Source organism: Neolamprologus brichardi, chromosome 23 (genome assembly GCF_056152115.1).
Source record: "Neolamprologus brichardi isolate AB-2024 chromosome 23, ASM5615211v1, whole genome shotgun sequence".
Lineage (NCBI taxonomy): Eukaryota > Metazoa > Chordata > Actinopteri > Cichliformes > Cichlidae > Neolamprologus > Neolamprologus brichardi.
The window spans coordinates 21,984,721-22,006,601 of record NC_142125.1 but is presented as its reverse complement, the minus strand read 5'-3'; the positions used below and the strand labels follow the sequence as shown (position 1 = coordinate 22,006,601).

The following is a 21,881-nucleotide window of genomic DNA, read 5'->3' as shown; positions in this document are numbered from 1 at the left end:
TCCTACAGCTGTTGAGCCAGATGGATGTTGGGTTGCTGTGCGATAGCCCTCTGGTTAGCTCCCACAATAGCCCTTCATTGACCATGGGACCACACACAATGGCGATTGTTGACCACTGGAGCTGCAGACAATCAGCCCTGAGGGTCAAACAGGTCCTCTGCGAAAGCATCCCTCATTCAATCCTGTTCACCTGAGGCTCGCTCCGCCTCATAAAACCCCAATCACTGCTCTGCTGTCTGGCCACGGGGAGGGAAAATCATTGAGTGCCATGAGCACATCACCATAAAATTGACTTATAGACTCATGCAAGGTATACAGATCATATGATATCTTTAGAAACTGGGCAACACTCAATAATGTCAGTGGCTCCAGCAGCTGGATGAGCCACACAGACAAACATTGCTGCATGCAGATGATATTGATTAATCCCGTTTTGCTCTGGTAGGAACAAGCAAGCTTTTAATGTTGGCGTTTAGCATTCAAATAGCTTCATCTTATAAATCAACCAATATAAAAGGATGTTCAGTTTTTTTTAATACTTCATCTTTGATTATTTAAGAAATCAGCATTTAAAGGTTGGAACCAGGTTGGAAGGATGAAGCTAAACTAATTTAAGACTAAGACTTTTTGCAGTGTGTAATTGCATAATCTTCGAGCCAGTGACTTTCCTTTAAAATGGTGCGCCATCAAAGAATTCTTTCCTCTAATCATTGTAATAACTCTGCCCTGCACCTCAATTGGATACTTGGCATTTGAGATAATGTGCCCACAGTGTCATGATAAGTGCTTTAGAGCCTCAAGAAAGCAATCGAGTACAGTGTTGAAATGCAGATTGCTTTTTAAAAAAGAAGCAGGCTTCCTTTCCAACCTGCAGTGTGATTAGCAAAGTTTATGGTCTGTATTGCCAAGGCAGGGAAAAGACTGAAACGGACTACCTATCGGCCCTGACAGGACCCAACGATAGCAGAGCTGGCATGAAGGTCATTGCCTCTTGACTGGTGAAAGTGTAGCCGGCAGGCGAATGTGGTGAGCCGGACTGCACTCAGCTCCCTCTCTCCCTTCTCAGTGACTTTTAACAGAGTGGAGACAAGGCTAGCATCAGCCGCAAACGCTTCTGACAGGGTGCATTAGCCACGTCAGAGGAGACCGGGTTCCCTGCAAACAACACCTTATTATAACGCGACGCACTGCAGCAGTTTGAGGCAAAACAGGTCCCTCCGCTTTTGTTGCCTCCGCTCCGTCGCTTTGTTTGCATATGAGCGAGTTCCAGCGCAGGATATTGTGGAGAAACATTGCAGAGAATGGCTTATACGATGAAAATAACCACTGGCGATTTTTTGTAAAATATGTCAGAGAGAATTAAAACCATTTTACAACAAGAAGCAGCACAAACCAGAAAGCCTCCCGTTATCAGACTTGAAACTCCAACCAGTAGTTTCCACCTTTTCTTTTCCTCTAACGTACCCCTGCAGCGATTACAGGAATGGCTTTCTATTTTTGACTTCTTCATCTGAAAGTTACAGAGTTTTTGAGTGGGTTTTGGTTAGATAACTTCATGGTACAGTAGGTTATTGTTTTAGTTTACTGAGTAGCAAAATAAATCATTGTGTAAGTTAATCAGCATCAGTTCATCAACTAATCAATTAACAATTTCAAAGACATTGGTTGGAAAATACAATATTTAAAATACTGAACCTTCTTCTTCATAGCTTCTGCAGCTTCTGGGCCAAATCCTGATTGTTGGTGATAATTCCTGCACTATCGGTTCTTGACATTGACGGCCTGGAGCTTCTGCATACCCACCTGCTTTTTAAAGACTGACCAATACAACAAACATCCTCAGAGACCAGCTTCTTCTAAAGTTTCAGGGGTAGTTTGGTGACAATCTGTGTATTTTCCAGCACACAAAGTGGGTCTGAGAGTATCAAATTAACATTTTGGATCCATGGACAGGACGGTGGAGCAGTCCTGAGAAGGTCCTGCGTTTGACTCCACAGAGTTTGCATGTTCTCGTGCATGTCTCCCAAATGCTTGATGGAGCTGCAGAAGCTGGTGATAGCCTAGCATACTCAGCCAGATGGTGGACATGTACATGCTCATACAAGTTAGTTGTGTTTGAGTACTTTGCTCGCACTATACGTCTACACAAGTGGCACGCCGCTTTGCTTACATCCTTAGATTTACCTCTTTCATCTGGTTTAAAGCCAAAGAAATACCAAATTTTTTAGTGCTGTCAGCGTTAACGCTCTGTTATCACGACAAATGCGATTAACAATTAACCCATCTGGAGCACAGACTGAGTCAAAATCCCTGAAATGTCTCTGTCAATGCATTTCGGCCAGTTTGTCCAAAGTTTGTTCATTCTGCGCTCCAGATGGGTTGTGCACGTTAAACATTTTAATCGTGTTAACACCACGTTAACACTGACAGCCCTAATTTTGGGGGGGAAATTAGCTCATCCATGTTTGGACTTCTGTGTTGTATATGCGCAAATCAGTCCATACATGATTACATTGCTCCACCCGATTATTGGACGGATGATTGTCGATTGGAAAATTTTTACATATCGCCCAACCCTAATGACACGTGCGTACAGCTGCAGATATTATGAGCGTGAAGGCTTGACTTTTTGCATACATTTGATTTATTTGCCAATGAAAGCTTTTGAAATGTGTAAAACGCAGCAGATTATTACCTTGATGTGTCCTGGTGCAAAAAAGCTTCAGCTACAAACATCTGTGCCAAATGCTCCAAAAGCAGCTTAAAATTAAGTTTAGGTTGCTTTTTTAGATTGAGGTTATTATAATTAAACTAAAACTAAACTAAAAGATAAATAAAATAAAAACTAGAACTCTAGAAAGTTCAAATGAACTTAAACATTTTCACAAAATAACCACAAATAAATAGATAACTAATCTGGAACAAGCAAGCTCACTCTGAACTGAACTAAAAGCCCCACACTGTGATACAAATCAGCATTCACACTCCCGTGACAAGTGTTCTTGTAAATGCCCTGAAGTATTTAGTAGCCAATTTTATTTTTGTCAAAATCTGCTCCACTGCCAACGCTTTTTAGAATTTCTACAGAACTTCATTAAATTTTCTATTCAAACCTGTTCAGGTCCACTCAGTTCTTTAGTTAAACCGTATGTCCCTGTTTGTTGAAGCCCTGAAACGTCACACGCAGGTTATCCAGCCACACCTCGACTATACCAACAACACATTCTGAAAGATAATATGAAGCTGTCCTGACGCAGAACTTACAGACTTTCACATGAGGCTGCATGTATGCTTTCCCCTCTGGGCTCCAAACCTGTGATGCCTCACACAGCCGGGCAGGTGATCTTTTGTTTGGGAGGGAGTTGATGATGAAACACGGACAAACACATTAACTCCCAGTGTGTGCACAGTATGAGAGCAAAGAGCTTCAGCGCAGAGAGGAAGGGAACTGAGCAGTGAAAAAGCCAAAGAGATGAATGAGGCCTCAAAACAAATAAAGGAGAAAAATGAAAGACAACTGTGCAGCAGGCTTTCTCCCCAGTGTATAGGCAAAATACAGCAGCACTATTGTATTGTCTAGCTCTGCTGCTGGGACCTGACAGGCCCTTTAATGCTGTAGAGCCGTCTGTAAGAGGCTGTCATCAAAAGAAAAGCACAGGGGACCAGAGGACGGTCGGTCAGGGCCGGGCCACTGTGCGGGGACACAACCAGCTGGAGCACCTGGAGCTCAGAGCGGGCACACAAAAGACGCACACACCGATGCTGATGCACGAACACAGCTACACACACGTGAGATGACCATGTGGCGGCACACACGAACCTCTTTTTCAGTGTATTTGCTTGCACATGAGCAAGCAATGATAATCTGAGTGCACATGAATGCTCACATGCTGCACACATAACCAGTAAGAATGTGCGTTTTCCTTTCCAGTCACCTTTCTCACTCACTGTGTATTAATAGACCTCTCTGCATTGAATCATATCTGTTATTAACCTCTGTCTCTCTTCCACAGCATGTCTTTTATCCTGTCTTCCTTCTCTCACCCCAACCGGTCGCAGCAGATGGCCCCGCCCCTCCCTGAGCCTGGTTCTGCCGGAGGTTTCTTCCTGTTAAAAGGGAGTTTTTCCTTCCCACTGTCGCCAAAGTGCTTGCTCATAGGGGGTCATATGATTGTTGGGCTTTTCTCTGTATCTATGAAGCGCCTTGAGGCAACTTTTGTTGTGATTTGGCGCTATATAAATAAAATTGAATTGAATTGCGTAATATCACCAAAAACCTGACAGCAGTGGTCAGTTGTTAAATGGAGTTAAAGCAGCAGCTGTGTGGTGGTGACCTCATGGGGTCGTGTTAGTAAATGCATAAAAACAGTGCAAAGACAGCGAATATTAGTGGTAACCAGGACGTGGAGGAGATGCTTGTTGAAGACGAGCGGCAACTTTCAGGGTTGCAAAATGAAGCCAGCACAGGGGTGTCAAAAACTGCAGTTCCTTCTAGTGGCCACTTGAGGGTGTCTGCGATGTAAATCAATCCCAATATACTTCCATGATATAATGTCAAACTTCACAGTGCAACATAAACACATTTACAGCCTGACGCTAAAAGTGGTTTTGGCCTTTATGAGTAATTTCCACCTTCGTGACAGCTGTACATAACATGGAAGTTTTACATGACTCGGTAATTTAAAGTGTACGAAAGCTTAAAATTGTTTAGGGTGTGGCCTCTTTGAGCGACAGACAAGTCCTGAGTAGTCTTGTTTAGTGCCTAGTTTGGTTCAGTTATCCAGATTCTCTAATAAGTTCATTGTAATTTAAGTCTGTCTTTAGCTAAACAACATTAGCATCCCACTGATTTCGATTGCTGAGCAGATTCTGTAGGGGTGCTGTGCAGGTGAAGCAGCACTTTTGTCCATATAGTGTGTCCTGGATCCTCTTTGGGGACTAAGTTCTCCACTAAACTTGTGCAACAACCACATCTTCTGAGCAAAACACGATTTTTCTGCTGATGATTTTTTTCTGTAGCAAAAAAAGCATGAATTTTCTGAACTGTATAACTGAAAGTAAATGATTACCCAGCTTCTTGAAACACTCGCTTTCAAAGGCAACTGTATTCACGGCTGATTTTCTGGTGAAGGTCATATAAGAGACAACGACAGTCTGCCACAGATTTACGAGTAACTGTTGGGATATTGAGCAAGACGTGAAAGACAGTAAATCCCGCTTGTGCGACTGCGCATCGCTGCAGCTTCAACAGTTATAATTACAACCATTCTCAGATCGATATATCTGTCAGTGTCTGACAGCCGGCTTCCCGTAGGAGCAGATTCTCTCTCATAAGTGAAAAACCCAACGTTCACTATAACCAACTCACCTAAATCTCTCTGCTGAACAACACTACCTGCCCACAAATTGAAATTTTGCGTATTCACCGCAGCGCCAGTGAACACCGTGACCTCGATATTTTCGTAAGTGTGTTTGTGTGGCTGTTTTGGGTGGTAGCTGTTGTGGCGACAGCATAATGTATGCAAAGCTCCGAAGCCGAGTTTCGGCTGTTGAAAGCCAATAAGGCGGTATCAAAACGAGGGCAGAGTTAATTAATCATCTCGGCTTCCTTTTCATGGCCCTCCCGTGACTGTCCCGGGGGCTCGTGTGTGTGTGTGTGTGTGTGTGAGGCAGCAAAAGCAAGGCAGGGAGGCAGGAGGGTGGTGCAGGTTGCAGCTGGGGGTTATTAGCATAAAGTAATGTGAGCCAGTAGACTGCTGAGCTCCTGTAAGCCTGCTGCAAACCTCCAAGGACAAAACAGGAAACTAATGACACCAGATTTATTCACTGACCACGAGGAAAGATAATTAAAAGACAGTAGATGACGCTGCGATTTAAAATCATTTACCAACTACGCTTCTTATGACATTTTTTAAAAACACCACATCAGCTCTTCGGGATGCCGTAACCAGCGCATTTGAAAAGCCGCAGTGGTGTTTTTACTGATTTTGTGTGACGAGAAACGATGCCTGCCATCAATCATCATCACCATCAAACTGTGACTCTGGATGCCGCTGCTAATTAAACATCATACGGGAAAAGCAAAATGTTTTCCCAAAGATTTCATACATTTATATTGTTTTGTTTTCTGAGCTCTTCCTCGAGCCGTCTCGCCGCCACCCATAATTAGTTTTAATGTTTTGCAGCTGCGAGCAGCTCATCTCTGTCTCTCGGTGCAGTGCGATGTGGCAGCTCAGCTCCATCAAAACACAAAGGTCGCGTCCAGGCTCACACCCTCGTTTATTCAGTCAGTCGTTCGCTCACTGCCGAGGCACAGGTGTGCTATCGCACAGCTGCTTTTAGGATGCAACAATTGGGACGTGTTGCTTTTTGGCTAAATGCTAATAACCTGCTGTTTAGCGCCAAATCACAACAACAGTCACCTTGAGTTGCATTACGTTACACTGTAAAGAACTTACAATAACACAGAGAGAAGAACACTAATAAAAGTGTATGGCTGTAATGTTCTGCAGAAATAATTTCTTGAAAACTGCCTCAATCAGTATTTTTTCAGTTCCCACCCTCACCACTAGAAATAAGCTAGGTCACTAGCTTTGGTTTGGGAAAGTCTTCATCGTGATACTTGTGAGAGGAGCTGACAACCAGAGAAAAAGGGGGAGGGAGGTTGGGGTATGAAAACAAGAGGAAATGTGTAACTGATGCAAGTAGGCATTTATGACCAGAAGGGGAGTGTTTGGGGTGTGTTCCAGCTCCTGAAATTCAGATAAATGACCTCCAATATAAAAGCCATGAAATGCAAAAAACTACTTGTATTAGCACGCTTGGTTTTAAACCATTAGCAAGTCACAGTTTTCAACATAATAGCTGCTTCCAGCAAGTCTTTCCATCTTGCATAATACTAAAAAAAAATGGAAACGTTTAAGGGAACTGATACGGTACGCTTATTATGGTCCGCCTGGGATTATGTAATGGATGAAAACATGCAAAACGAGATGGATATTGAGTACAGAAAGGAGCTTTTTGTCCTTTGTTATATCTTTATTTTCATTATGGCCATGGGGCGAGCTTTTATTTTGGTAGCACAGTCATTGCCAGCTGAGGAGAATAAAGAAAAGGAAAAAAAAAGCACTCCTGGTCTTTTAAGGTGCTTCGCAAGCAAACGGAGCGCAAAAAGTCAGCATTTGCTCTCGGCCTCAGAGCACCTAATGCTTTCATTCAATTGACAGTAAAAGCAACGTTAACAGGGAAGAGTCGCTCGTGGCCCTGACACAGCTTTATTTTGATTTAGGCTTTGAGTGCAGCGTCAGTATTGGAACTGCAGTGGTGAAATACTGAGCGCTATAATGCAAACATTGATGCCGCGTTGCATAACGGCCAAGAAGAAAAAGAAAAAGCAGGACGTATTCTGCAAAATAAAAGTCTTTCAGGCTGGATAAAGACTCGTGGGACTGAGTGTGCGTGTGCGTATGTTTGTATGTACATGTGTGGAGGTTTGGGATTGTTGAGGGGGGGATTTCTAAAAGGAGCACAGGGAGAGATCTGGGCAAGGAAGAGTGAGAGAGTGAAATAGGATGGAAAAATGCAATCATGCATCGCGGCCCTCTCCAGCTCCTCGTCGTGTGTTGCTTCCCCCTCCTTCCCCTCCACGAGCCATTAGTCACTATCCAGCTCCTGTTAATGTAATTAGATAAAGGATATATGGAGTCTCGGAGCTCAGCGGAGACATTTGTCTGCATAATTGTGTCCGAGCAGTGGCCGAGGCTAAGAACCCCTGGATTTCCACAAAACACCTCTGGCTTACTAACCCAGAAAAGGAATTTACAGAAGGACAGAGAGAATGAAAGAAATAGATGGGTAAAGATTAAAAATCCTCTCTAAAGTAATCCTTTTTTACAAAAAATCTGTTGCTGTGTTCCCTGTTTTCCTGCCAATCCAATAAGCACTGCATGTCTTCCATTTCAAAACATATAAACCCATCTGAGAGTACAGAGAGTCGAGCATCAAAGAGTTGTCATATCTGAAAGGCATCCTCCAACAAAAGGTGGTGTATTTTTAGATCTCCTGTTGCCAGAAGAAGTTCAAATGCTGGATTCTCCTCCCCAAAATGCAAACCCATCACCACATCCCACTAATAAACTGTCACATGTTGCGATCCATCTCAACCACATGGGGTAAATAAGTACAGATGGCAGCAGGTCCCCTGACTCAGACCTTCTGGAGGGGTATCAGAAATGCAAAACAATCTCAATTCTCGCATCTAATTAGCAGTAGTCATAGCTTGCCAGCGAGTGACCTACATATGAAACACATAAAGTGTTGGATATGCATGACGCGCTGCCGAGGACTCCGGCATTCCCGTGCACTTTGCGAGGCTTGGACATGCACACAGTGAAAAGCAAAGAGAGGCTCAAAACACTCTGATTCCTCTTTTTGATTAATTGTTGACAGTCCAACAGAGAGCATCCTTAGAGAGCCACCTACATTTAAAAGTAGTCAAGAAACAGCCACTTTAGCTGAAGACCGAAGATGCAAATACAAAACGCACACTCCAGATTTGAACTACTACTTCCCTTTGCTCTCTGCTTGGCTTTAACTTTCCCTCCATCAACATCTCTCACTCCTCCCTCCTGCACTTCTTATCCAGGGCATTTCCTGCCTCCTGTCTGGGGCACAAGCAACATAGTTGTGTTTGGAGGGCAGGATGTTAGCCTGATTATCACCCAGTCAGACCTACATCCAGCTCCAGACAGCCTTCCTCTTGCCCCAGATACCTCCTTTGCTTGCGGAGGGTTGGAAAGGAGAGGGGGGGAGGGGGGGGGGGGGGTAAACGTATGGACCGGCACTCACCGCGAGGAGCTCCAGCAGGGGGACGCTTCGGATCCTCCCGCTGACCGACACAACGCCGTGGTCCACGAACTGGCTCATTCTGCGCTCGCTGTCTCCCGTCTGCTCGCTTCCTCTTCTTCCGCTTGGTTCCACACTTCTGCCCTAGCTGAGTCTCAGCTGCTGCCTGCCACTGGGTGTATGTGTGCGTTTGCATTCAGCGGTGTGTGTGTGCGCGCACGTTTGTGTATGTGTGTGTGTTGGAATGATGATGCAGCAGGCAGTCGTGCAGCCCTGGCAGCAAAGTGCCTCTTCTGAGTTCTCTCCTCGGCAAGGCCACATCGGCATTTTGTCAATATTTAACCAGCAAAGTCAGGCTGGATTAAATCACCTGGGCAAGACCTACAGCACATAGTTACCCAGGAGACTGTGTGTGCACTCATGTTTACATGTTTGTGGCTGAAGCAGTGAATTGCTGGTGTTTGTGAGTGCGTGTGAAGACATAAAACATTAACTCATGTCATGCAGAGGAGTCTGATTCAGACTCTGAGTTGGCGGTTTGGCCCGTTTTTGGCGACTTCAGCTTCAGACCAGAAACTCACAATTCTGCCACTTCAGTATTACCACTTCTGTTACCACCGCTCTTAACAACAATCTTAGGCCATGTAAGTGTAAAGAGTGAAGATAATGAAGCACCTCTCTGACTTTCGCCTAACGACTGTTTCCCAATCTCAGCATCACAGCTCTTATGACTTGTGAACTCTTGCAGGAAACTACTTTGTGCCGATCTGCAGACATTTTACTTGGAAGACATATAAGCGGAAGGTCAGAGGACAGATCCTGTCTTTATAAACCACTTGTTTTTATCTACCTTAATTAACAAGGAGCAAAATTTTTGGTACTTTGAAGCTTTCTGGGGACTATTTGCAATTCACTGCCTATTGACTCAACACATTCGGTGAGAATTTATTTGCATGCAGGTAAAACAACAGCCTTGAGAGCAGCTGAAAGCAGACACAAGCTGACATGCAATCTCAACCTGGCTGGCCATTGTTTTATTACCTTTTGTAATTTATCTGCATTCAAATACAATAACCGGAACAGGAAGTCTTGGCCTGGATTTCCGTTGGCTACAGTGCAAGTCCTAATATATTGGCCACTGTCCATATTGATTTAAACACAGCAGTAATCTTCTGTATTTAGCCACAATATTAGATGATAAGGACACTGGTCAGAGGCAACATTTGAACATCTGCATTTTTAGAACAGTTGCCCTGATAAAGCCCATTCACTGTGGTCACATGCTTAAAAAACAGTTACTTAAATGTAGTTTGGACCCTGGAAAAGTATTCTAGACCTTTGTTTCCAAGGTACGTGACAATCTACAGCTCAATCTGCCAAGGAAGATCACGTGATCGCATCAAAAGGTTCCACAACAGCCTCTAAACTGACCTCTGGGTTAGATCGTTTTCCGTTGTTTTCAAGATCCCGAGTCAGCTTCTGCCACCTGACCAGTTTCCTGAGTGACATGCTGAGAATGAACTTCAAATGTCAACATGGGGGTTTGGATTTACTCACAGTGGTTTGGTCAAGTAGGCCACACAATAGATAATGGCAGTTCTCTCATTCAGAGTGTAAAAATGTGGAAGTGGTTTCGGGGGAACTTCTACATTTCTTCCTAAAGTGTACACCGAGCATAGTTTATTTTTGCGTGCCTGATTGATGTAGTTCCTATCTGGTCTGTAGGAAGTTTCAGTAGATGATTCTCAAACTTTAACCATTTAATGGTGTCAACTACAAAAACGTTGACCACTGAGTCTTTGTCCTTTTTGGAAAAGTTGTTAGAAATTGAGGGGTGTAAAAGTTTGGACTTCTGGGTATGAAAACCGAGAAATTATTATTAAGTAGAGCCGACCAATATATCAGTGGATATTAGCAATTTGACAATATCAGTGTCTGCATTTATGCAAAGCAAAGAAGAGACCGTGTTGGTGCTATATTGCCCATAAGAGAGCACTCTGCAACTTTTATGTTCACACATGCTTGAAAATACCACAAACACAACAAAAATCTAATCTAAGAAGATTTCCGTAGAGCATAACGGAGTAATCCCTGGCTTGTTGTCACAATAAAGCAAAAAGGTATTTTTTAACTATACTCTCATATTATCTTAGCAAGGACTCATAAATAACTACACATAACAACTTTTGGGGAATTCTTGATTGGTTTTGTGTGTCTGAAAGAAAAAAAATATCTCTTGATCTGCTAGATTGGTTTTAAATCAGCAAAAATCTGTATCTGTCTTAAAAGTCCTATATCAATCAGATTCTACTCTTAAGTAGACAGTTCACATACTTACTATAAATCTTGCATCAAGGATTGAACTCATAAGATCAGCTAGGCTTCAATATTTCAACCAGCAGTGAGACTATATAACGTATATACCACAGACCATATATATAAAAGATAAACGTTGCTACCAGCCATCACAAATGGCTGGCAGATCTCAATTTAGCCAGAAGTTATCACTTGTGTACAAATGTGTACAGTGTTGAGTTATAAGTTAATGCTGCCAAGCTTTGTTAACAAGCAGCAATCATTTTGACTATATATTTAAAAAATCTGGTGTTCAGTGACTCTAGGATTTATATAAAAATTCCCCTCTTGTACAACAGCCATAAAGGGGGAAATGAACTACAGACACCAAAATGTTTTTGTACCAGGCTAAAAACTTGTTTATTTCTGCCTTAACATTTGGCTTTTCAACATTAGAGCCTATGGGGGCTGACTCACTTCTGGAGCCAGAGGAACTGCAGTCTTTGGCACTTCCGAGCTGACTTTAATTTTCAGCCCTGGCAGTTGCTGCTTGGTATAAATTACATGATCTAGAAGCTCCAGTGGGACTATTTCAGAGGGGTTTTTCCACTGACATCTCCTAAAATGACATAGTTACATTTTGCAAATGTATAAATCACCAAAAAAAAGCATACATGTGCAGTTTTACAGCTGGCATAGCAGCAAACCATGAATATGAGTCCTGCTCCTGCTGACCTATATAAGCTATACTTTTTTTTCCGATAGAGAATAAAGCTCATGACCTTAAGCTATCACTGTGATTGATGGGAGATGAGTGGCAGGTGGTGCTCCTGTTCAAACGAAGATTACGAACTCATCAGTCATCAGACGCCTGGGTGAGCTTCGCAGAGGAATTTATGACATCTGACAGAAGCTTCACACTGGCCAAGTTTTATGAAGCAAACAGAGGTGATGCAGGTGCAAAATCATTGCCCTGCCCAAAAGCATTCCTGCAGATGAGTAACCGCTTACCATCAAAGCAGTTTTCATTTGGTAATGGAACTTTAATTAAATAGAAAAGTACTTTGAATTCTATTGTGGTTTTACTGTTGGTTTAGAGATGAGTTATTTGACTGACGCCAGTGCTGCCAGTCATCTGTTCATTGAACCAGTGTGAGCCATTACACAATACAAAGCTATGCATAATACATAATGAACATTTTATCACTTAAATGAGGATCCATGTCTCTATAATAAAGACAGAGATTTTCATAATGCATCTTTTGGCAATTTAGGGATGCTTCATTTGTCAGTGAAAAGGGATCATGACACTAATGCCCATATAATGGTTTTGGTCTGGAATGGTCCGAAAATTGAATCTGGATGGGAATGACTGAATGTTTTAGTAATAGATCTTTAGCAAATGAGACAGTCCATTTGTCAAAGCTGCAATGAGATTAATGGTGAAATAACATAAATATAATATTATAAATTAAGGCCAATTATTGTGTTTGGAATGGCCATAAGACAGCAGTGAGGTAGGAATTACTAAATAATTTACATCATTTATCAAGTTGGAAACTATTTGCAAATTACAAGGTAGTCAAATTCCAAAGCGTGTGCATCATGTATGAATCCAATGAAGAAAAATCAATTAGCCCCCAGCACTTTCAGTTTTCACCTTTAAGCCTTTTCTCCAGGTGCGAGGAAGCTCCGTAGGAACTCACCCGACAAGCCAGACCAGTATAGGTGCGACAGAGCGCCCTGGAAGGCAGAGGGTAAGTGATTCAGAGGTCATTATGGCCCTTCACGACCACCAACCAATGCAAAGGGCAACTGCAGACTAAGATCAGAAGCAGAAATTCACTAGTTTTCAATGTTTTTAAGACAATAAATGGAAGATTAATGAACAGTAAAAATAACTGCTGGCTACAGCCCCTATTGAAGGATCAAGCAACAACTCTTTGTCTCCGACTAATGAACTTTACTACTAAATATGCGCCAGCTATTCATATACTATTTTATCAATATGTTTTTCATCTGTGAGATGACCATGAGCCAGCATTTTCTGATAGATTCAATCAAACATAAACACTATAATCCATCCAGGAAAGATAAACTTTATATGAGCTGAACATAGCATCTGGGTATAGAGAGTGAAGACCTGCTTTCCTTTCGTCGCACCTTGCTACTGGATCACTGCGGTATCCTATCTATTCCTGTTGCTATACACAGTGGTGTTTTTCTGCAGGTTAATCTCATAGTTTAATAGATCAGTTTTGTAGCACATTAGAATCACATTATCTGCTGAATCAACTTCAACTTATATTTATACTATTCACTCACGTGTGTCGTTAGGGATATGCTAGCTTAGCATAGCTACCTTACCTCTTGGCCAAATTACTACTAGCATATCTTCCTCAGTGTCAAGTGTTTAGTTATTCTTCAGGCTCCTTTAGTAACAATGACATGTGTAAAAAATGTAGACTGTTCATAGGTTTGGAGACCAGGTTCAGACCCAGCTCCACAGCTTTAAAAATCCTGTAGCTAGCCAGATCCCTGTAGTCAGTGCGGGCAAAGATAACTTAGCCCGCGGATTGCATTTCATTATTAGTAATTAGAAACTTCAGGCTCTCTTTGCTTACTCCTCACCCCCAATAGGCTGCAGCAGATGGCCATCCCATCTTAAGCCTGGTTCTGGCAGAGGTGTCTTTCTGTTCCCGTTAAAAGGGAGTTTTTCCTTCCCACTGTCGCCAAGCGCTTGCTCATAGGGGATGGTCTGATTGTTGGGTCACTACCTTAAAATATAGGTATGCACAGTTATATATACAGTTATATATTTATACCAATCTATTTATGAATATACAAAGAGAATTAATCATAGGAGATGGTTAGTTTTTGACATTACCTATATTTACTGCTTTTGTATTAACGTTTGTGTCCCAGTACCACGGTGGTCACATATTGGCCTTAACTTATATACGAGTAAGTAGCATTAGCAATCTATAGCCAAAAGTCAGTGTTGTTTATGTTTTTTAACAACATTGAAAGGAAGTACACCACTTTGTCTCGTGTGAGTGAAGATTTAACCCTCCTGTTATGTTGCGGGTCAGATTGACCCAGAACAGAAGAGATGTCACATGTCATCTGCATCACTACAGAAAACAAACAACAAAAATCAAAATTATAAAAGAAAATTATAAAATAATCAATGCCAGTGTTTCTGACACTTTTGGATGAGTAAATTTGCCACGGGTCAAATTAACTCAGGAGCATAATTAGTGTTCCTAGGGTTAAGATTGGGTGGTCCCTGTGGAATTTTCTGGTTTTTAAGTGGGCTGCAGCTCTCTTCACTGTTTATTTTAAGAAACTGTGGTCTCTTGTGAAATAAATTAGAAGATAAAGCAGGGTACGCTTTTGGGCGGGGCTATTTGTGTTTGAGTTCTTATCATTTAAGTCTCAAGTTCTCGAAAGTGAGTCAGACACACACCTCACCTGTGAAATCTGGTCTCAAAGGACAAATATGTTGACAGCTGTTTTCTCTTGCACTTTCTCAAGGCGTGTCACACCTACAAACAAGGTTTCCTTTGGAACTGGTTAGTGACACACTATCTTAGGCCGACCGTAACATGTGTCATCATGAGCTTCAATCCTTATCTCTTAATCCAACCAGCAAAGTGAAAACTGAAGCAGAAATCTACAAGTTAAAACAACATGAGTCAGAAAATGCCAAAAAACAAGTGAAAAAACACTAACAGGATACAAACCATGATCTCCTATCAGATAAAACTGTGGCTAAAATGGGACCTCTGTCTCTGAACAGACTACACTGTGACCCTATGGTCCTAAAACAAACCAAAAAAAAAGAAAATATAGGATTTTTCAAGAGGCAACTAACTAGTGAACTTCATCTCCCTCTTACACGAAATCTATTAAACTACTCAATCCAAGCTCCTCTGATCAGCTGTAACATCCAAAACTAACCAAAAAAAGAAATTATGTGCCCACACCTTTAGAAAACATCTAAAGAATTTATGGACATGTGTCTACATTGATCAGTAAACCCAACAACAAGCCAGCTCTCCACATTTAAAGCCCTGGTCTTAGGAAACCGTGCATGAAAGAGCCCTCTCAGAGCCCAGCTGAGGGTTTGGCTCAGCATCCGATGAGGAGGATGTGATCACAGGGCGGCCTCTGTGCAGAAGAATAGCCAGGACGTGCTGCCGCACCACCTTCTGCCTCCCACACCCACACCCAGTCTGCCAGGAGGCTATAGAAGGAGCCTGTCCCCCCCGACCCCCACCCCAGCTGCAAGGTGAGGAGGTGGGTTTCCTCTCTGCTGACAGATGCAGCCCCTCCTCAGCCTCCTCTCACTGGGCTCTTAATCTGCACGTCCAATCCTGTTAGCCGCCCTCTGTCAGTTTCAAACCCAAACCTGCAGCACCAGTTTGATCCAAATATGGTGCCTCGTCTGCATACGATAAACAAACATCCCTGGAGATGGATCTTCCATGCCAGGTGGACGAGGTTAACACCGTGGGTTAAGCCCTTCTGCCTGGCTCATGTTTCAAGTTTGTCTGCTTCTAAGAAAAGAGTATGCATGTTGGGAGCCATGCAGTAGACACTCTTTAAGCTATATACAAAAAAACATATCAGAGAAAAGGCTTATAGGTCCGTAACAGTTCTTGTTATTCAAAATTTAAAATGACTGGACCCAACAAGAGCCAGCTTTCCTTTGATGATTTCAAACATGACTTCAGTTTTTTGAAATATAAATCCATTTTCATTTTGTGGGCTTGTAAAAGTCAGACATTCATAGAGGATGAATATGGTGAGGCACGCTGAAATCAAAGCTGCCGCAAGTTCACTGTATTTAATAACATTTCTCCACAGTAAAATTATAATTTTTTCAAAAGGCCAAATTTATATGGACTACACTTTAAGTTACTAGTTCCTGGTTGCTTAGTGATGCAAGTTTCCCTCCTTGAATAAGCAATGGAAATAATGTCTCTGCTTATTAGATGGCAAGGATCTGTTAACTGTTTTTTTTTTTTTTTCTATCCTTGACTAAACTGGATAAAACCCCTTGAGATGAAAATGTCAACACAAATGCTGCCTTTCAAGTCATCTACTTGTATTACTGACTCCCTATTTCAATAGAAAAAAGTAAATTAGCTTAAAACCTACACCAGCTTTGTATAAAATTCCACTGGACTGTCTTAATTCTTCATGGAATAGATTCAAAAAGGTGCTAGAAACAGACTTTTGTCCATGTTGACATGACAGCACATCAACTGTTACAAATTTGCACATCCATGGCCAGAATCTCCCCTTCCACAAACAGAATTGGCCTACTGGATAAGGCACTGGTCTCCTAAGTCATGGATTGTGAGTTAGGGTCCCCTCTGGGGAGATTTCCAGCAGAGTGGCACAGTGGGATCAAATTCATCTTCTGCTAGGATAGGACTTTTGGATAGCTGGCCTTAGAAGTTATTGTTGGAAGAAAACAGTTCATCATCATTTCTAGTACCTTGTTGGATTCCCATTTTGTCTTCAGAACTGCTTTAATTCCTAACGGCAAAGATTTAACAAGGTGCTGGAAACATTCCTCTGAGATTTTAGTCCATGTTGACATGACAGCATCACATAGTTGCTGCAGATTTGTCAGCTGCACATCCATGATGAGAATCTATTGGACTGAGATCTGGTGACTATGGAGGCCATTTGAGTGGACTCATTGTCATGTTCATGACTCAAGTTGCTGTTGGAAGACGCCGTCAGAAGATGAGTACAAAGTGGCTGCACAGTGGACAACAATACTGAGGTAGCCTGTGGTGTTTAAACAATGCTCAGTTGGTACTAAGGGGCCCAAAGTGTACCAAGAAAATATCCCCCACACCAGTCTGATACTACTATCTTAATGTTGCTAAAGAAATCAAGACCAGGTGAGGTTTTACATATCTTGTCCTATTTTGGTGAGCCTGTGCGAATTGTAGCCTCAGTTTTAAAGCACCTGGTGTGGTCTTCTGTTGCTGTCAAGGTGCTCTTCTGCATAGCTTAGTCCTAACAAGTGATTATTTATGTGACTGCTGCCTTCCCAAAACAGTATGGCCATTGTCCTGTGACCTCAGGCATCGATGGCAGATTTTCTCCCAGAAAACTAACTGGATATTTTCTCTTTTTTTGGACCAATCTCTGTAAACCCTAGAAATTGGTGTGTGGGAAAATCCCTGCAGTTTCTGAAGTACACAGAACAGCCCATCGGGCACCAACAACAATCCCACGTTTAAAGCGACTTAAATCACCTTTCTTCTCCACTGGCTCACTCATTCTGATGATTGGTTTGAAAATCTCTAAGCCACCTTGACCATGCCTGCATGCCTAAATGAATGGAGTTGCTGCCATTTATATGATTTCTGCATTAACAGGTATACCTAACAAAGAGGTCACTGAGTTTATATATTGTGAATACATATGTTATTTTAATGGATTCTTGTTTCATGAATAAATGGGGATATATGATTCAAGTTTCAAGCACAGTTTGTGAGACTTAAAAAAATATAGATATGATTTAAAAAAAAAGACTAAATGTTGCAAGACCAGGAAAAGCATAACTCCTTCAGGAAAGCTGTGAACATCTGATCTGGTCACACTTTTAAGTGTGGTATAAGGCATAACAGTGGCACAATCAAAGCCTTATGTGCAGTGAGACTGAAACAAATAATATTTTTACCATCAATCTCCTTGAATAACTAAGAATTTACTCCTAAAATGTGTGACTTGCTTATCTTGATAAACTTCCACTTGAGTCCAGAGTAAATTTGTGGACACAACGAGTGGTTTAACGTGTTTGATTGTGTGGGCAGATAAGGCTGGCTGATAGAGAGGAGACTGTCCTTTCTTTGTCTGTGCAGACTTCAGCCCTCTCAAAAGACCTCTGTTTTTCTGGCACTGGGCTCCAAAGAGGGGAAACCACAGGCTGAATAGAGATTGGTGCAAAGCGCTAATGTTTGGGGAACAACGCATGTGACTCTGACAGCACGCGGCCCGGCTATCAACTTTGATCTCACTCATGATTGGAAGAGGAGAGCTCATAATTGGCCCCTCAACTCAAAGGACACAAAGGATGGTCTCATTGGACGATGGATAATGGACGTCCAATTACAAGGGCTGGCAGTGGGCCCTGGGCAAGAGGAGATGCACACAGAGCAGAAAACTCACTGTCACTACAAAGTAAAAACACTCTTTAATCAAACTGGAATGAACCCAAAAGCTTCCTCTTTTATTTTCCGACTGATTATTAAAGCGCCTTTGATTGTGCGATGAGCTATAAACCTTGAAGATAGCGCTGTTTACAATGTGGACCTAGGTTCAGCAGACAAACTGCACGCAACTTGTGACACGGCTCAGAGATTTCAGTAAGGGGGCACTTGAGAGGTTTTCATGCCAAGCTGAGAATAAGCAGGTCATTTAGAAAGCCTGGTTCATTATCACCCAAAGCAAAACGAGGTTATCTTTTGTTGCTCACCTGAAATAAATCTCTAAACTGTACTTGAACTTCTGCTAAGAGCAATAAACTCATTTTCTGACATTATTTGATAAACTAGCTCTCGAGGACTAGAGTTGGAGACCCTTGATCTAAGTCAAGCTGCGCGCATGAGCATGCCCTGTCTGCAACATGCCTCTTTGCGATTGGTTACTCGATTAAGCTTGTTGCCAAGTAGTTGTATTCTGATTGTTTTCCAAAATAAAAGCAAGATTGCTGAGCCATGTATAAAATTCCAACTAGATTACTATTTCTATGAGTTTTTGGTTGAGGTTTTGGCTGGACTGTGATTGTAAGTCGTTAATGTAAGTTTCTGTTTAATACGAATTTCTCTGTCTATAGCAACAGATTTGCAACCTTTGCCATATTATTACAAACAGATTGTCAAGTAATTTCCGACTTGACCCCATTAAATCACAAACCGACAGCAGAAAGACTGTCTCGTTCTGTTTTATCACCATGTTCATACATCAAGGTTGCTTGGAAGCAGCCATTTCAAATATGAACAAGATTTCGAGTTCAATGCACACGATCACAATAATTTTGGCTGGGCCACAGTCTCCAACCATGTTTTTTTTTTTAATCTGCCAGTGCCACAAAGTCATTCAACAGCCCGGCTACATCGCTGTTCGCCTATTCCTAAGTGCAGGCCCCTAAGTGTATGCCTTGCACTAGGTTACCCAAGAGTATCCAGCCTACTATCCATATTCAAATCATTTGCAGTCATAAAACTGAAACTGTTGATTTAGGACGCCAGATGAGGATACCAGACTCACTTTTAAAAGCGTAAGTAATAAGTAAATGTTATACTTATTTATCTCCAACCACATTTAGATATTCTTTTTTGGGTTATCAAAATGTATAACGTGTCTTTGTGAATTATCTGTCTTTGAAACGGTATATGTTTTTTTTTTGTATATGATGAAAAAAGAGACCCTGATGTTATAATGACTATCCACAAAATATTAAATAATTGCTTTAATAAAAACATAAGCTATCTATTAACATTAATATTCTTGTAACTTGGAGGTTGGAAAACCAGACGATAATAATTATTAAGCCAATTTTACAGGCAGATGGAGGCTGTTTAGTCTTATCCACAGCGTGTGGTGGAATATGGGGGAAACCTCTGGATTTCAGACTGGAGTCTAGGGAAATGGCAAGGTTGTAATCGCTCATCATCAGGCACATGAGAGCAGAGACGTTCCCATGAGACAAGAGCAGAAAAACGCCGCTACTTCAGTCTCTCAAACTTGACGAGTGTCTCGGAGTTTGCTGGGTTCCCACACCCTGCGGCCCCGTGGCTACCCACGCGGTGAGCCCAGGTATGCACGGTATGTCACCTGGCAGCCTAGGAAGCTGTCAGAGACCCGGCCGGAGGCTGGTACACCCCTGCCGAGAAACTTCATTTAAGCACTCAAGATAAAGTGTGTGAGACTCTGAGAGAAAGGAGCTTTCCAGTCCGAGAAGAAATCTTTTTTATGTAACTGGCTCCCACCCAAAATGTCCAATCAGCCTGGGCTTCAGAACCACACTTTACACCAGTTACTCAAGAATCAAGCTGACAGACTAAGTGAGCACTAAGTGAGCACTCGTCCCATGAGCCTGGCACCCTGTAATACACATGGCGTGAGAACGAGGCCCACGCTGGGGACGGCATTGTCGGTGGATTTCTACTGTATAATTACACTCAATTAGTTTGAGCTGCTCAGTAATAATATCAAACCTCTCCATTTGTCTGCCTGACGATGTGGGAGCCAATCAGATTAGACTGAGCATTTCTTCCCATCCAGCTAAAAAGCCTGCTCCCCTGCTTAGTTTTATGTCTCCATTCTGCATTGTAACAACCAGCTATAATAGGATGAGGGGGGAGGAAGGAGAGGAAATCCAGTCTTGCCTAGCGGACTCCACGCTGGCATGCCATCTAATTCATTTGCACTTAAATTTAGCATAAACCAAACTAATTTGTCTGTTTTGGGGTTTGTTTTGGGACAGTTTTATTGTCTTATTTTCGACGTTGGGGAATGAGCCAATGAAACAGGCCGATACAACAACATAGCAGCAAATCAGCACGTAAAACACTTTATACGAGGAGGCGGCTTGACAAAAGCCAGGGGGATTTAGCTAAAATCCAAATACTTTGGAGATAAACAGGAAAGCACTACCACATGCTGTTTACTCAATACAACTCACAACTATGTAGCAAGCGTTTAATCAGTAATGTGGAGCACTTGATTATTAACCCTCCCCTGCGGAGTGTTTTCAATTTGGCCTTTTGTTATCAATTATCTCCGAGCATGATTGCACTGCTGCTCACATCATAAATGCTGGCAGGGAAAAGAGTGTGGAAGAGAAAACAGGGACATGCTCTCATCAGTTTAGGCATCCTTGGCTATTACTTCACTGTTTTAGGAAATGCATTAGACACTATATTTTAGACAGAAGCACATGAGGGTCTTTTGTTTGGGTACAAGTGAGGAAGAGAATTGGCTTTAAGCAATTTCTGCAGACATACAGTAAAACAAAGCAAAGAAGACAATGATACTGAAGTGCATTTTTGGCAGTGTTGAGCATGTCAGGGGTCATGTCCATTGTGATGTTCCTTTAAATCTCTTCTCTAATAAGCACCAGTTTGGTAGCAACCTCCTATAGATAGGGTTGGGTTGTAAATAAATTATAATAAATGAAAAATAAGCACATTTTCAGAAACTAGATGCTACTTGTCAACGCATGTCTTGCAAAAGCTGAGCATTTGGCCCTCACTATCATGTTGATGTGACGAGCTCAGGATGTACCTGACGGAGAACATGGGGATATTGCACAAACAAAAGCATACCCAGATTTATCTTCTATTTCACGCCTAATAGGACCATGACTTACAAAATTAAAGGTACACTGTGTAAAATCTCACCAGTATTTTGACTTGGTGATTGCAGTCAACTTTCTTACCCAACCCAATTCAAGTGCAGAATCCTACCATACAACCACTATTCATCTGTAGTGAGTTTAAGGTGTCAATTCGCTCTTTACCTCAGCCGGGTGTTCATATCTATTTACTTTGGAGGAGGCTGTAAAACTTGTGAAAGGAGTCTGATATGAGTAGATGAATCAGTGAAGCTCACTTTTCACCGTTGACAGTGAAACGAAGGTGAGTTGCTGAAGATATAATTAACTTTTCTGTTGGTATGTGCTGCTGCTTTTGTCTGTGTTAGCCTCT

General features: G+C 42.1%; 1 protein-coding gene across 7 annotated transcripts in view; it reads right to left on the bottom strand.

The window, feature by feature from the left end:
• LOC102788058 (nck-associated protein 5-like) overlaps positions 1-21,881 on the bottom strand; it is a 180,437-nt gene that overhangs the window by 139,357 nt on the left and 19,199 nt on the right. For 2 of the 7 annotated variants that reach the window (XM_087835753.1, XM_087835755.1), the window contains exon 1: positions 8,848-10,076. The exons of the other annotated variants lie outside the window; for them this stretch is intronic. In XM_087835753.1, the coding sequence (XP_087691879.1) occupies positions 8,848-8,925 (78 nt within the window). In that variant the 5' untranslated portion in view covers positions 8,926-10,076. Of the gene's footprint in view, positions 1-8,847; positions 10,077-21,881 lie in introns of those variants that run through there. 7 annotated transcript variants of the gene reach the window in all.